Source organism: Telopea speciosissima, chromosome 6 (assembly GCF_018873765.1).
Source record: "Telopea speciosissima isolate NSW1024214 ecotype Mountain lineage chromosome 6, Tspe_v1, whole genome shotgun sequence".
Lineage (NCBI taxonomy): Eukaryota > Viridiplantae > Streptophyta > Magnoliopsida > Proteales > Proteaceae > Telopea > Telopea speciosissima.
In genome coordinates, this window is record NC_057921.1 from 45293762 (window position 1) to 45307903 (window position 14142).

The window sequence follows — 14142 nt, forward strand, 5'->3', positions numbered from 1 at the left end:
GACCAAGAAGAAACTATCATTATCTTCCTCCATCCCTGTTCTTTGCATGTCCCTTACCCCAGGAGCTTCCTCCTCCTCATCACCGCCTGATCCATTACTTGATCTCCTACCTACTCTCCCGGTGTCTATCTTCAGTGACATCTCTCTTCGTACCCTCAGGACCAATAGTATCTCCACCTATCAGTCCGTTCTCATCTCTATGGTTCATCACAATGGCCTCCAGTATGATTGGGTCGTCTATCATCCAGATTTCCCCTTTCTCATTCCGTTCACCATTAATCCTTGGTCGTCTTCTTCTGGCACCTTCTTGCTGTTCATAACGTTGCCCTCACCTTTAATCGTCATACCCTCTATCATTATCTTAGCACAGTCTCCACCATCTTCTCTAATCCTACAGGTACCGCTTATATCCGTCTCCAGCGACCCGAGTATTTAGCCTGTTTTCTCCGCCTCTTCGCTCCCATACCTCAATGGCTCCATTCCCTTTCAGCCCTTGATGACAATCCCTTTGTCACCTATATCTTTCATCGACCTCCTGATTTCATTCATCATCACCTGGTCACTCCTCCCATTTTGGATCATAATCTCATTGCCTATGATCCGATCTTCTTCCTCCATGACACCAGTACTGAAGACCTCTTTGTTCACCGTGATGACTCAGATGCCCATAAAGAACGATGGTATGCCTTCATGACAACTATGTGCTCTCACAACCATGTTAACCCTGCAACTCTGCCGGCTTGCCTTCTTCGTAGCACCAGCACGGCTTGGGAAGTCAATAATGAGGTACAGCACCCGGTTATCCATCGAATCATGAGCGAACACTTGGAGTTCAAAGTGGACCACGCACTGGACATGTTCATCCCCTATTCCAGTGATACCAACCTCGACACTGATTGATGCCCGGTTTTATCGGTTTTATCTTTTGTAATAAAGCAAGTCCTGTGTTTGTCAGCCTGTCGGCTTTTGTCAAAAAGTAACTCTAGTTTGTAAACCTTGGTTAATATGTCGGCAAGGTTAGGTTATTTTTACTCTAGTTAAGTCTCTTTTTGTAAAGTAACCTTGGTTCCAACCTTGGTTTAGGTTGGTTGGTTGTACTCTTCGGAGTTCTATATAAGCAGCCCCTCTGCTCTTGTAACAAATCAGAACTTACGAAAGAAATCTCATTTCTCCAAGATCAGTACTCATCCAGAGAAGGTTTACTCCAAGAAATATGGATCCCATTGATCTCATCGGATCAAATGTAAGCATCAGCATCGGCCTTACAAGTTCTTTAAACGCAATAAATTTAGGCAGAAGACTTCCACTAAATGCTATGCGTGTGGAAAAACTGGACACTTTGCCCGAAATTGCCCAGACAAGGCCAAGCAGGCCACATTGATGCCTATGCTAGCCCCCTTTTCCATCACTGATGATCCAAATGCAGATGTTGAATCTCTCTACTCTGTGGACGATGACTTTTCTCCGGACTTACTGTTTGTGCTAGAAAATTGGGAGCAAGATGAAGATTTGGATACCTCATCACCCGGATCCAAGTCCGATGGATTTGACCCCATCTATCCCGTGGCCTCTCCTTTGTCCTCCCCTAGCCCTCCTAAGTCACCAGCTTTGGCTATCACCAAAACCCCATTACCTCAAGCTTGTCTCTCCATCTCTCCTACAGCATGGGATCGTCCTATTAAGGTTATAGGATATTTTGATACTGATTATTCCACAACAATCCTAGCCCCCCATGTCCTTCCCTCTGAATAATATATTCAGAGTATTCATTTCGTAAGTTCTGATTTTTTACAAGAGCAGAGGGGCTGCTTATATAGAACTCCGAAGAGTACAACCAAACAACCTAAACCAAGGTTGGAACCAAGGTTACTTTACAAAAAGAGACTTAACTAGAGTAAAAATAACCTAACCTTGCCGACATATTAACTAAGGTTTACAAACTAGAGTTACTTTTTGACAAAAGCCGACAGGCTGACAAACACAGGACTTGCTTTATTACAAAAGATAAAACTGATAAAATCGGGCATCAATCAGTGTCGAGGTCGGTATCACTGGAATTGGGGATGAACATGTCCAGTGCGTGGTCCACTTCGAACTCTAAGTGTTCGCTCATGATTCAATGGATAACCGGGTGCTGGAGCTCATTATTGACTTCCCAAACCGTGCCGGTGCTGCGAAGAAGGCAAGCAGGCAGAGTTGCAGGGTTAACATGGTTATAAGAGCACATAGTTGTCATGAAGGCATACCATCGTTCTTTATGGGCATCTGAGTCATCACGGTGAACAAAGAGGTCTTCAGTACTGGTGTCATGGAGGAAGAAGATCGGATCATAGGCAATGAGATTATGATCCAAAATGGGAGGAGTGACCAGGTGATGATGAATGAAATCAGGAGGTCGATGAAAGATATAGGTGACAAAGGGATTGTCATCAAGGGCTGAAAGGGAATGGAGCCATTGAGGTATGGGAGCGAAGAGGCGGAGAAAACAGGCTAAACACTCGGGTCGCTGGAGACAAAAATAAGCGGTACCTGTAGGATTAGAGAAGATGGTGGAGACTGTGCTAAGATAATGATAGAGGGTATGACGATTAAAGGTGAGGGCAACCTTATGAATAGCAAGAAGGTGCCAGAAGAAGACGACACAGTCTTTATCAAAAAGGGCTGGATTAATGGTGAAGGGAATGAGAAAGGGGAAATCTAGATGATAGACAACCCAATCATACTGGAGGCCATTGTGATAAACCATAGAGATGAGAACGGACTGATAGGTGGAGATACTATTGGTCCTGAGGGTACGAAGAGAGATGTCACTGAAGATAGACTCCAGGAGAGTAGGTAGGAGATCAAGTAATGGATCAGGCGGCGAAGGAGCTGATGAGGAGGAGGAAGCTCCTGGGGTAAGGGGCATGCAAAGAACAGGGATGGAGGAAGATAATGGTAATTTCTTCTTGGTCCTGGAGAGAAAATCTGCTAGGATATTATCTTTGCCTTTGATGTGTCGTACCTTGAAAGACCACTGAGAGAATCATTGAGCCCATCGTAGCAACTGAGATTCAGGGAGTTGCTTCTGCTTGAACTGTAACATCCTCGGAAAAGCTGTCATGTCCATTTCAAGTTGGAATGTGTGTCCAATGAGAAAGAATTGGAATTTCTCAATACCACGATGAACTGCAAGAATCTCTTTGAATGTAGAGTGATAGTGCTGTTCAGAAGGCTTGAACATTCCACTACGGTATCCACATACACGACGTGTCTTGTCTGGGAATTCTTCAAGTAAAACCGCACCCCATTGGGTATCACTAGCATCGGACTGTCGGATGCGAAGACTTGTAGAGGGGATTTGCAGAGTGGGTAGTGACTGGGCTAGAGCCTTCAAAGACTTGACTGCCTGGGTATGAACAGAGGACCAAGGCGGAGTATCTTTCTTGAGGAGTCGATGAAGATGACTTGTGAAGCGAACCTGATGAGGCAAGAACTCGGTCATGTAATTAATGATGCCGAGAAATTGCTATAATTCTTGCCGAGTGAAGGGACCTTCTGAGAATTCGAGCAGGGAACGGCCAATATGGGGCTGAAGTTGGAATTGTCCTTTGGAGATGGTAACACCAAGAAAATCAATTGTGTCGACTGCAACTTCCATCTTTGTGGGGGAGAGCATAACACCATGAGCTAGGGTGATATCCAAGAACTTTTGGAGCAGGAGAGCATGATATTCCTCTGTGTCAGAAAAGAGGAGTATGTCATCGATATAGATGAGGGCATGCTCTTGTATAGTAGCATAGACCTGTAGCATGGCTTGCTGAAATAAGGAAGGAGCCACTTTGAGACCAAAGGGGAGAACTGTCCACTGGAAATGTCCACCGGGGATACAGAAACTTGTTTTGGACCGATCATCTGGGTGAATACCGAGTTACCAAAAACCGACCTTCAAATCAAACTTGCTGAAAATCTTTGCCTTAGAAAGCTGGAGCAGAAGAGCTAGCCTGGTGGGTAAAGGAAACTTATCATCGGCTAAAAATGCATTGAGGGGCTGATAATTGATCACCAATCTGAGTTTGCCACGCTTCTGTTCAGCTCTCTTGTTTACATAGAAGGCTTCACAAGCCCAAGGGGAAGATGTCTTCTCGATGAGACCTTGAGCTTCCAGGAGGGCAACTTCTTGGCGTGCATTGGTGAGCTGTTCAGGCTTCATACCCGAATGGCTGGCTTTGGTGGGGTTTGCATCCTCATTCTTCTTGAAAGGAAGGCGGATGAAGAACTTTGGGTTCTACCATAGGGGATGAGCACACTTAGGAAGAAAGTCTGCGTGATTCTCAGCACTACAACTAGTGAGCAGTCGTTCCTTGATATCTGCAATTGGAGTGATTAGTAACAAATTTGAAACAGTTGTCCAAGGGAGGAAATGCTTCTTATGACTGAGTCCATGTACGCTCCATCTAAGGTGGGGTAATTGGCAAAGTATGTCAAAGCCAATGAGAACATCTCGACCAGGGAGAGAGGATCCTAACACTGTATGGCTAAGGGTAAGAGATGGGAATATTTGAAAACGAATAGGATTCTTGGAGATAAGGTTTGGCCATCAGCTGCAGTAAAAAATTGTCTATGGGGTTTCGAAAATTTAAAGGGAAGGACATGGGGGGCTAAGATTATTGTGGAACAACCAGTATCAAAATATCCTATAACCTTAATAGGACGATCCCTTGTTGTAGGAGAGATGGAGAGACAAGCCTGAGGTAATGGGGTTTTGGTGATAGCCAAAGCTGGTGACTTAGGAGGGTTAGGGGAGGACAAAGGAGAGGCCACGGGGTAGATGGGGTCAAATCCATCGGACTCGGATCTGGACGATGAGGTATCCAAATCTTCATCTTGCTCCCAATTTTCTAGCACAAACATTAAGTCTAGAGAAAAGTCATCGTCCACAGAGTAGAGAGATTCAACATCTGCATCTGGATCATCAGTGATGGAAAAGGGGGCTAGCATAGGCATCAATGTGGCCTGCTTGGCCTTGTCTGGGCAATTTTGGGCAAAGTGTCCAGTTTTTCCACACGCATAGCATTTGGTGGAAGTCTTCTGCCTAAATTTCTTGCGTTTGAAGAACTTGTAAGGCCGATGCTGATGCTTACGTTTGATCCGATGAGATCGATGGGATCCATATTTCTTGGAGTAAACCTTCTCTGGACGAGTACTGATCTTGGGGAAATGGGATTTCTTTTTAGAAGGACAAGAGTAGACTTGGTCTTTGCACTTGATCTTGAGATGAGTTGTGTCACAAGCATCAATGAGCTTATGAGTGGTCTTTTTCCTTTGCTTGAAGAATAACTGTTGATCACATAGCTTCTGCAAGGTACTAAGAATCTCTTGGTAGAGACGACCAATAGGAGCTTGGTCAATCCGGAGGCCAAAATGTTGTAAGGATTTTGCAGCCTCTTTTCCCAAAGGTTCTGGGAAGGAATTGAGAAAGACCTGTTTCATGTTAGGGTCATCCAGTCCTCTAAGGATGTAGAAACGGTCTAACATGCGAGTGTAGTGTTTGACAAGATCAGCCTTTTGAAACGAACAACACTTCATCTGGAAGTACTCTTCTCGAGCCTTAATATGGTTGTTCTCGATGGGTCCAATCATCTCATTATATAATTGTGCAATGAAGACATCAATAGGAATTTGAGTCCACTGGAGTTGCCGATAACCACCAAGGGCCATGAACCATTCTCTAAGGGTTCCATGAGTACGGGCCAAGAATTTGGTGAGGACAGTGTTGTCAGTCGCACCAGCAACCAGCATTTCTGCAGTAAGCCAGGCATGAAATTCTGAGATGCGCTCAGGCCATTTATGAAATGGAAGACCATCAAAGGTGAATAATTGTTTGGGATCCTGATTAACAAAAGGACTAGGCGAATCGGCCAGAGGGGGAAAACGAGGTGGTGCTTGGGGCTGCTGTTGCTGTTGCTGTGGTGTAGTATCAACTTCACTGTCATTGCTATGAATGATGGGTTCAATAGTGGCTTGAGAGGCATTTGGTGCCGGAGGGGGATTGGTCTGGTAGATAGGTAACGGACTCTGGGAACTTTGAGAGTCGAATTCTGAAAAGGAGGTGACGAAAGCAACTTTGGAGAGGGATAAAACAGGAATAGTTTTAGGTGTGGCCAAAGTTAACTGAGTGAGGAAGGTGCTGAGGATATTAGGATTCTCAGGTAAGGGGACAACAGTGTAGGCGGAATCAGGAGTGTTTGGTTTTGATCTGGGAGGAACCCAAGGGACAAAACCAGGAGGTCCTGAAGGTTGTTCAGGTAAAGACTAAAAAGTAGGCTGGGCCATGGGCTTTGGAAGTGAAATGGGAGAGGGTTGGAAAATAGGCTGTGGAGATACAGGATAGGATGTATGAGATCTCTTGGATTTTGAGGATCTGGCTTTGAGAGTAGCCAAATGTCTTTGTTGGTCCTGTAACTCTTTGAACATAGCAGTAGGAAAGCTATGTGGAGCCGAATGATCATGGTAAATGGGGGTTGTAAAAGACTCAGGGAAAAGAGTGGGACTGGACGGGAATGGTTGGGTCTGAGCCAGTCTGAGCTGTTCTTCCAGAAGCTTCTTCTCCTTTTCACGACCAGAGATCAGGAAAGAGGCATAAGAGGAATCCTTCACTATCATAGCTATAGTCATGAATATATGAATACTCTGAATATGGTATCATGGCCCTTGGTGGTTATCGGCAACTCCAGTGGACTCAAATTCCTATTGATGTCTTCATTGCACAATTATACAATGAGATGATTGGACCCATCGAGAACAACCGTATTAAGGCTCGAGAAGAGTACTTCCAGATGAAGTGTTGTTCGTTCCAAAAGGCTGATCTTGCCAAGCACTATACTCGCATGTTAGACCGTTTCTACATCCTTGGAGGACTGGATGACCCTAACATGAAACAGGTCTTTCTCAATTCCTTCCCAGAACCTTTGGGAAAAGAGGCTGCAAAATCCTTCCAACATTTTGGCCTCCGGATTGACCAAGCTCCTATTGGTCGTCTCTACCAAGAGATTCTTAGTGCCTTGCAGATGACCAACAGTTATTCTTCAAGCAATGGAAAAAGACCACTCATAAGCTCATTGATGCTTGTGACACAACTCATCTCAAGATCAAGTGCAAAGACCAAGTCTGCTCTTGTCCTTCTGAAAAGAAATCTCATTTCTCCAAGATCAGTACTCGTCCAGAGAAGGTTTACTCCAAGAAATATGGATCCCATCGATCTCATCGGATCAAACATAAGCATCAGCATCGGCCTTACAAGTTCTTCAAACGCAAGAAATTTAGGCAGAAGACTTCCACCAAATGCTATGCGTGTGAAAAAACTGGACACTTTGCCCGAAATTGCCCAGACAAGGCCAAGCAGGCCACATTAATGCATATGCTAGCCCCCTTTTCCATCACTGATGATCTAGATGCAGATGTTGAATCTCTCTACTCTATAGACGATGACTTTTCTCTAGACTTACTGTTTGTGCTAAAAAATTGGGAGCAAGATGAAGATTTGGATACCTCATCACCCAGATCCGAGTCCGATGGATTTAACCCCATCTACCCCATGGCCTCTCCTTTATCCTCCCCTAGCCCTCCTAAGTCACCAGCTTTGGCTATCACCAAAACCCCATTACCTCAGGCTTGTCTCTCCATCTCTCCTACAGCATGGGATCGTCCTATTAAGGTTATAGGATATTTTGATACTGGTTGTTCCACAACAATCTTAGCCCCCCATGTCCTTCCCTTTGAATTCTGGAAACCCCATAGACAGTTTTTTACTGCAGCTGATGGCCAAACCTTTTCTGTTAACCTTATCTCCAAGAATCCTGTTCATTTTCAAATATTCCCATCTCTTACCCTTAGCCATACAGTGTTAGGATCCTCTCTCCCTGGTCGAGATGCTCTCATTGGCTTTGACATACTTTGCCAATTACCCCACCTTAGATGGAGCGTACATGGACTCTGTCATAAGAAGCATTCCTCCCTTGGACAACTGTTTCAAATTTGTTACTAATCACTCCAATTGCAGATATCAAGGAACAACTGGTCACTAGTTGCAGTGCTGAGAATCATGCAGACTTTCTTCCTAAGTGTGCTCATCCCCTCTGGCAGAACCCAAAGTTCTTCATCTGCCTTCCTTTCAAGAAGAATGAGGATGCAAACCCCACCAAAGCCAGCCATTCGGGTATGAAGCCTGAACAGCTCACCAGTGCACGCAAAGAAGTTGCCCTCCTGGAAGCTCAAGGTCTCATCGAGAAGACATCTTCCCCTTGGGCTTGTGAAGCCTTCTATGTAAACAAGAGAGCTGAACAGAAGCGTGGCAAGCTCAGATTGGTGATCAATTATCAGTCCCTCAATGCATTTTTAGCCGATGATAAGTTTCCTTTACCCACCAGGCCAGCTCTTCTGCTCCAGCTTTCCAAGGCGAAGATTTTCAGCAAGTTTGATTTGAAGGTCGATTTTTGGCAACTCGGTATTCACCCAGATGATCGGTCCAAAACAGGTTTCTGTATCCCCGGTGGACATTTCCAGTGGACAGTTCTCCCTTTTGGTCTCAAAGTGGCTCCTTCCTTATTTCAGCAAGCCATGCTACAGGTCTATGCTACTATACAAGAGCATGCCCTCATCTATATCGATGACATACTCCTCTTTTCTGACACAGAGGAATATCATGCTCTCCTGCTCCAAAAGTTCTTGGATATCCTAGCTCATGGTGTTATGCTCTCCCCCACAAAGATGGAAGTTGCAGTCGACACAATTGATTTTCTTGGTGTTACCATCTCCAAAGGACAATTCCAACTTCAGCCCCATATTGGTCGTTCCCTGCTCGAATTCTCAGATGGTCCCTTCACTCGGCAAGAATTACAGCAATTTCTCGGCATCATTAATTACATGATCGAGTTCTTGCCTCATCAGGTCCGCTTCACAAGTCATCTTCATCGAATCCTCAAGAAAGATGCTCCGCCTTGGTCCTCTGTTCATACCCAGGCAGTCAAGTCTTTGAAGGTTCTGGCCAGTCACTACCCACTCTGCAAATCCCCTCTACAAGTCTTCGCATCCTACAGTCCGATGCTAGTGATACCCAATGGGGTGCGGTTTTACTTGAAGAATTCCCAGACAAGACACGTCGTGTATGTGGATACCGTAGTGGAATGTTCAAGCCTTCTGAACAGCACTATCACTCTACATTCAAAGAGATTCTTGCAGTTCGTCGTGGTATTGAGAAATTCCAATTCTTTCTCATTGGACACACATTCCAGATTGAAATGGACATGACAGCTTTCCCGAGGATGTTACAGTTCAAGCAGAAGCAACTCCCTGAATCTCAGTTGCTACGATGGGCTCAGTGGTTCTCTCAGTGGTCTTTCAAGGTACTACACATCAAAGGCAAAGATAATATCCTAGCAGATTTTCTCTCCAGGACCAAGAAGAAATTATCATTATCTTCCTCCATCCCTGTTCTTTGCATGCCCCTTACCCCAGGAGCTTCCTCCTCCTCATCAGCTCCATCACCGCCTGATCCATTACTTGATCTCCTACCTACTCTCCCGGTGTCTATCTTCAGTGACATCTCTCTTCGTACCCTCAGGACCAATAGTATCTCCACCTATCAGTCCGTTCTCATCTCTATGGTTCATCACAATGGCCTCCAGTATGATTGGGTTGTCTGTCATCCAGATTTCCCCTTTCTCATTCCCTTCACCATTAATCCAGCCCTTTTTGATAAAGACTGTGTCGTCTTCTTCTGGCATCTTCTTGTTGTTCATAAGGTTGCCCTCACCTTTAATCGTCATACCCTCTATCATTATCTTAGCACAGTCTCCACCATCTTCTCTAATCCTACAGGTACCGCTTATTTTCGTCTCCAGCGACCCCAGTGTTTAGCCCGTTTTCTCCGCCTCTTCGCTCCCATACCTCAATGGCTCCATTCCCTTTCAGCCCTTGATGACAATCCCTTTGTCACCTATATCTTTCATCGACCTCCTGATTTCATTCATCATCACCTGGTCACTCCTCCCATTTTGGATCATAATCTCATTGCCTATGATCCGATCTTCTTCCTCCATGACACCAGTACTGAAGACCTCTTTGTTCACCGTGATGACTCAGATGCCCATAAAGAACGATGGTATGCCTTCATGACAACTATGTGCTCTCACAACCATGTTAACCCTGCAACTCTGCCCACTTGCCTTCTTCGCAGCACCAACACGGCTTGGGAAGTCAATAATGAGCTACATCACCCCGTTATCCATCGAATCATGAGCGAACACTTGGAGTTCGAAGTGGGCCACGCACTGGACATGTTCATCCCCTATTCCAGTGATACCGACCTCAACACTGATTGATGCCCGATTTTATCGATTTTGTCTTTTGTAATAAAGCAAGTCCTGTGTTTGTCAGCCTATCGGCTTTTGTCAAAATGTTACTCTAGTTTGTAAACCTTGGTTAATATGTCGGCAAGGTTAGGTTATTTTTACTCTAGTTAAGTCTCTTTTTGTAAAGTAACCTTGGTTCCAACCTTGGTTTAGGTTGGTTGGTTGTACTCTTTGGAGTTCTATACAAGCAGCCCCTCTGCTCTTGTAAAAAATCAGAACTTACGAAATGAATACTCTGAATATGGTATCAAAACCTGGACCATTTTTTAAACGGTTTTATACGGTTTCGATTAGATGGTTTCTAGATGGTTTCATAAACCATTTACTAAATCTAATTTACATTGGTTACCTGTTGTATTTTTTAATAGAAAATGGGGGCCTTTGGTAGTGCACATAACCATTAAGGAAGACGCATGTAAAAATTAAGAATGAAATAGGAATAACGGAAGCCATGGTTAGAGCTTCAAAATACAGAGACCCAAAAACACATAACAGTATGAATCAATAGCTTTCCAGAAACTGAGGTTTTTAAATGGTTAGACGGTTTGGTTATAATCGGTTTTAATTGGATTACACGGTTTGAAACTGTTGGATTAATCGATCAAAATCGAATTGAACAGATTAAATAAATGGTGTAATTTCTAAAACCATAACCGGACCATTTAACTAAACGGCCTATCGATTTTGGTTTAAACAATTTGGTTCGATTTCGATAAACAATTTTGGTTTGGTTTTGACACTACCGTTTGATAACCTTACACATGTTTATGTTTCGTATCTCACCAAAAATATTTTTTGGTATTTTTGATTGCAGAAACATATTTCTAGGTTGCAAAATGGTGTTTTATAAACCTGGGTGATCTTTTCCCCGTTATGTTATTCTGCTTCCTCCTTTTCTTTGTTAATTTCTTTTCTCTACAGTTGTGACCGAACAACACCAGCAGCAACCCCTTTCCCTTTCCCTATTATCTATACCTACCATTGTTCTGTCGTAACAACAGTGAAAAAAAAAATTGTTTCTACCCCCTTCCCTCAGCAAACCTCCCTCTCCCATTTCCCATTGAAACTCTACCCCTGTCCCTGTCCTTTGACTCCACTGAAACCCAAAGCCCATCCTTCCGTCAAGTCCAATTACCCATCCCACCCTTGCTATTCCCACCGACAACCCCAATCGAAAACCCAGACCCATCCTTCTGTCGTGTCCAGTGACCCATCCTACCCTTACTATTCCCACCGACAACCCCCATCCCATCTCTTTCGATTTCCTACCAAAACCCTAACCTAAGACCCCTTCTTGGTTCTGCCAGAACCCAGAAAAAAAAGGAAGAGAGAAAGCGAGAACAGAGAAACAGAAGCAGCAAACCAAAAAAAATCAAGTAGAACTAGAAGAAATGCGGAGAATTAAGGAGGAGAAGTTCAGGTTCTGTATCGACCGAGGCGGCACATTTACAAACGTTTATGCAGAAATTCCTGATTGATCGGATTGCCGAATGATGAAGCTCTTATCTGTCGACCCTGCCAACTACAACGATGCTCTGATCGAGGGGATACACAGAATTCTAGAAGAGTCTACGGGGGAGAAGATTCCTAGGTCTTCCAAGATCCCAACTGATAAGATTGATTGGATTTGGATGGTTACCACGCTCACCACCAATGCTCTTTTGGAGAGGAAAGGGGAGAGGATTGCTCTGTGCGTGACTCGCGGTTTCAGGGATCTCCTTCAGATTTGTAACCAAGCTCACCCTCACATCTTTGACCTCACCGTCACCAAGCCTTCCAATCTTTACGAGGAGGTCGTAGAGGTCGATGAAAGAATTGAGCTTGTTCTCGATAACGAAGAGCACGATCCATATTCTTTGATTAAGGGGATTTCGGGCGAGCTAATCCGGGTTGTGTAGCCGCTCAATGAAGAAGCTCTGAGGCCTTCACTGAAGGCTTTGCTGGATAAAGGGATAAGCTGTTTAGCTGTTTAGCTGTCGTGTTGATGTCATCGTCTCTCTGAGCGAGATAGTAAGAGAGAGAGAGAGTTGCAGGCATCGTCCCTCAAACGGTCTCCCTTCTCCTATCTGCCTTTGTTTTTATCGGGCAACACTTTTTCAATTGGTGCAAAAAATGGTAGAAACAAGTAAAACTTGATTCTACAAATCTGTTACACTTCACATAAATGACCATAAATGAAATTTATGGTACCAAAAATACATGAAACAAAACAGGTTTATCAAATGGTTTTTTGAGTGTTTTTGTGTTTTGGGAACACAAATAGTACATAAACATCATAAACGTAAGGTTATCAAACGGTATCTTAGTTTGAACGAGAGAGAGGTTTACTTGGACGGGGGAGGGATAACAGCAGTGAGAGTCGAGCAGATATAACTATTTAGTAATGGGAAGAGAGATGGGTGTTTTATTGGGAATCACTTTTAGCCAATTGATATAAAGAATGGTAGAAACAAGTTTTTACTTGTTTCTACAAAAAATGACCACAAATTTTGATTTATGGTACCAAAAACACATGAAACAAAACAAGTTTATTAAACAGTTTTTTGGGTGTTTTTGTGTGTTAGAAACACAAATAGCAAAGAAACACCAGAAACACAACGTTATCAAACGGTACCTTAGTTTTTATAGGTATTAACCTAAAAAAACCCAAATCGATTCAAATAAGACCGTTGGAGAAGAAGCTTGACAATGCTCCATAACCATCGCCGGCGAAAGCGTAGGTGAAGAAGAAGATTGAAATTTCCGGCAAGGCTCACCACAACAACATAAATAAGCTAAAATTTGTACATCCCTCATGTGTTTGTAACCTAACAAAATACAAATTTAACAGAACTAAACTGGAATTTGTATTCTAACAGAACACAACTTTAATAGCATGAATATACATCCATCCATTCACATTCCCATTTAAAACTAAAATTTGGGAGTAATTGGTACAATGGAGTTCAGTTCAAGCCCAATAGATCCATCCATTCAAAACTAGTTTTATTGTCAGAATGGATCTATTTGCTCCCAATGCCGGATAGGAGTGTGGTTATTACACACTAGTCGCCAGAGATGATAAGGAAGGGTTGCAGGTGTTGTTGCAGGTGATAGCGGGAGGGTTGCAGGTTATGGTTGCAGGTAGTGGTGGGTGACAGTAGTGCTTGCGGTGGAGGGTTGCATGTTAGAGTCGGATAAGAGAGAAGGGTTTCAGCGAGGGTTTGTGGAAGGGTTGGAGTGTTTTTTTTTTTATGGTTGGTTGTAGGATGTTAGATCACACCCTAGGTACTTGCTTCGTTTTTCTCCGGTGTCTGCAAATTGCCACAGCAACAAAGAGAGAGAGAGAGAGAGAGGAGGGTTGTTCAACAATGAAAGAGAAGGCATCTTCCCTTTTTTAGTAAAAGGGTAAAAGGGTCAATTTCTTTTGGGTAAAAATAAGAGGGTCAATTCACTACTTTTAAAGGGTCGTTTGGACATTTAGGAGTTTTCCAATGCATGACATCATCATTCATTGGTGGCTGACTAAAGGATCTAGGCTAGTTGGAAGAAATCTTAAAATGTAGGGGTGGTTCAAGTAATAGTTTCAAACTTTAGGGGTATCAAGCAATCGGGCATTCGGGCCATAGTACAAGGAGTGTCCAAGTAATTTATCCTTTTATACAACTTAGTTTCTAAGGATATGTATGGCAACATTCAAAAAAACTATTTCTGTTGTTTTTGTACTTTTATGGGACAGAAATATGACAAAACCTGTATTTGTTGTTCGATT

The 14142-nt window shown here is 43.6% G+C and overlaps 1 protein-coding gene across 1 annotated transcript; it reads right to left on the reverse strand.

Annotated features, from left to right (window-relative positions):
- Positions 1-3025: 3025 nt before the first annotated feature.
- LOC122665809 lies at positions 3026-3484 on the reverse strand. Its single transcript, XM_043861946.1, has one exon. It carries the CDS (start codon positions 3482-3484, stop codon positions 3026-3028), a length of 459 nt encoding a protein of 152 aa, XP_043717881.1.
- Positions 3485-14142: the final 10658 nt, after the last annotated feature.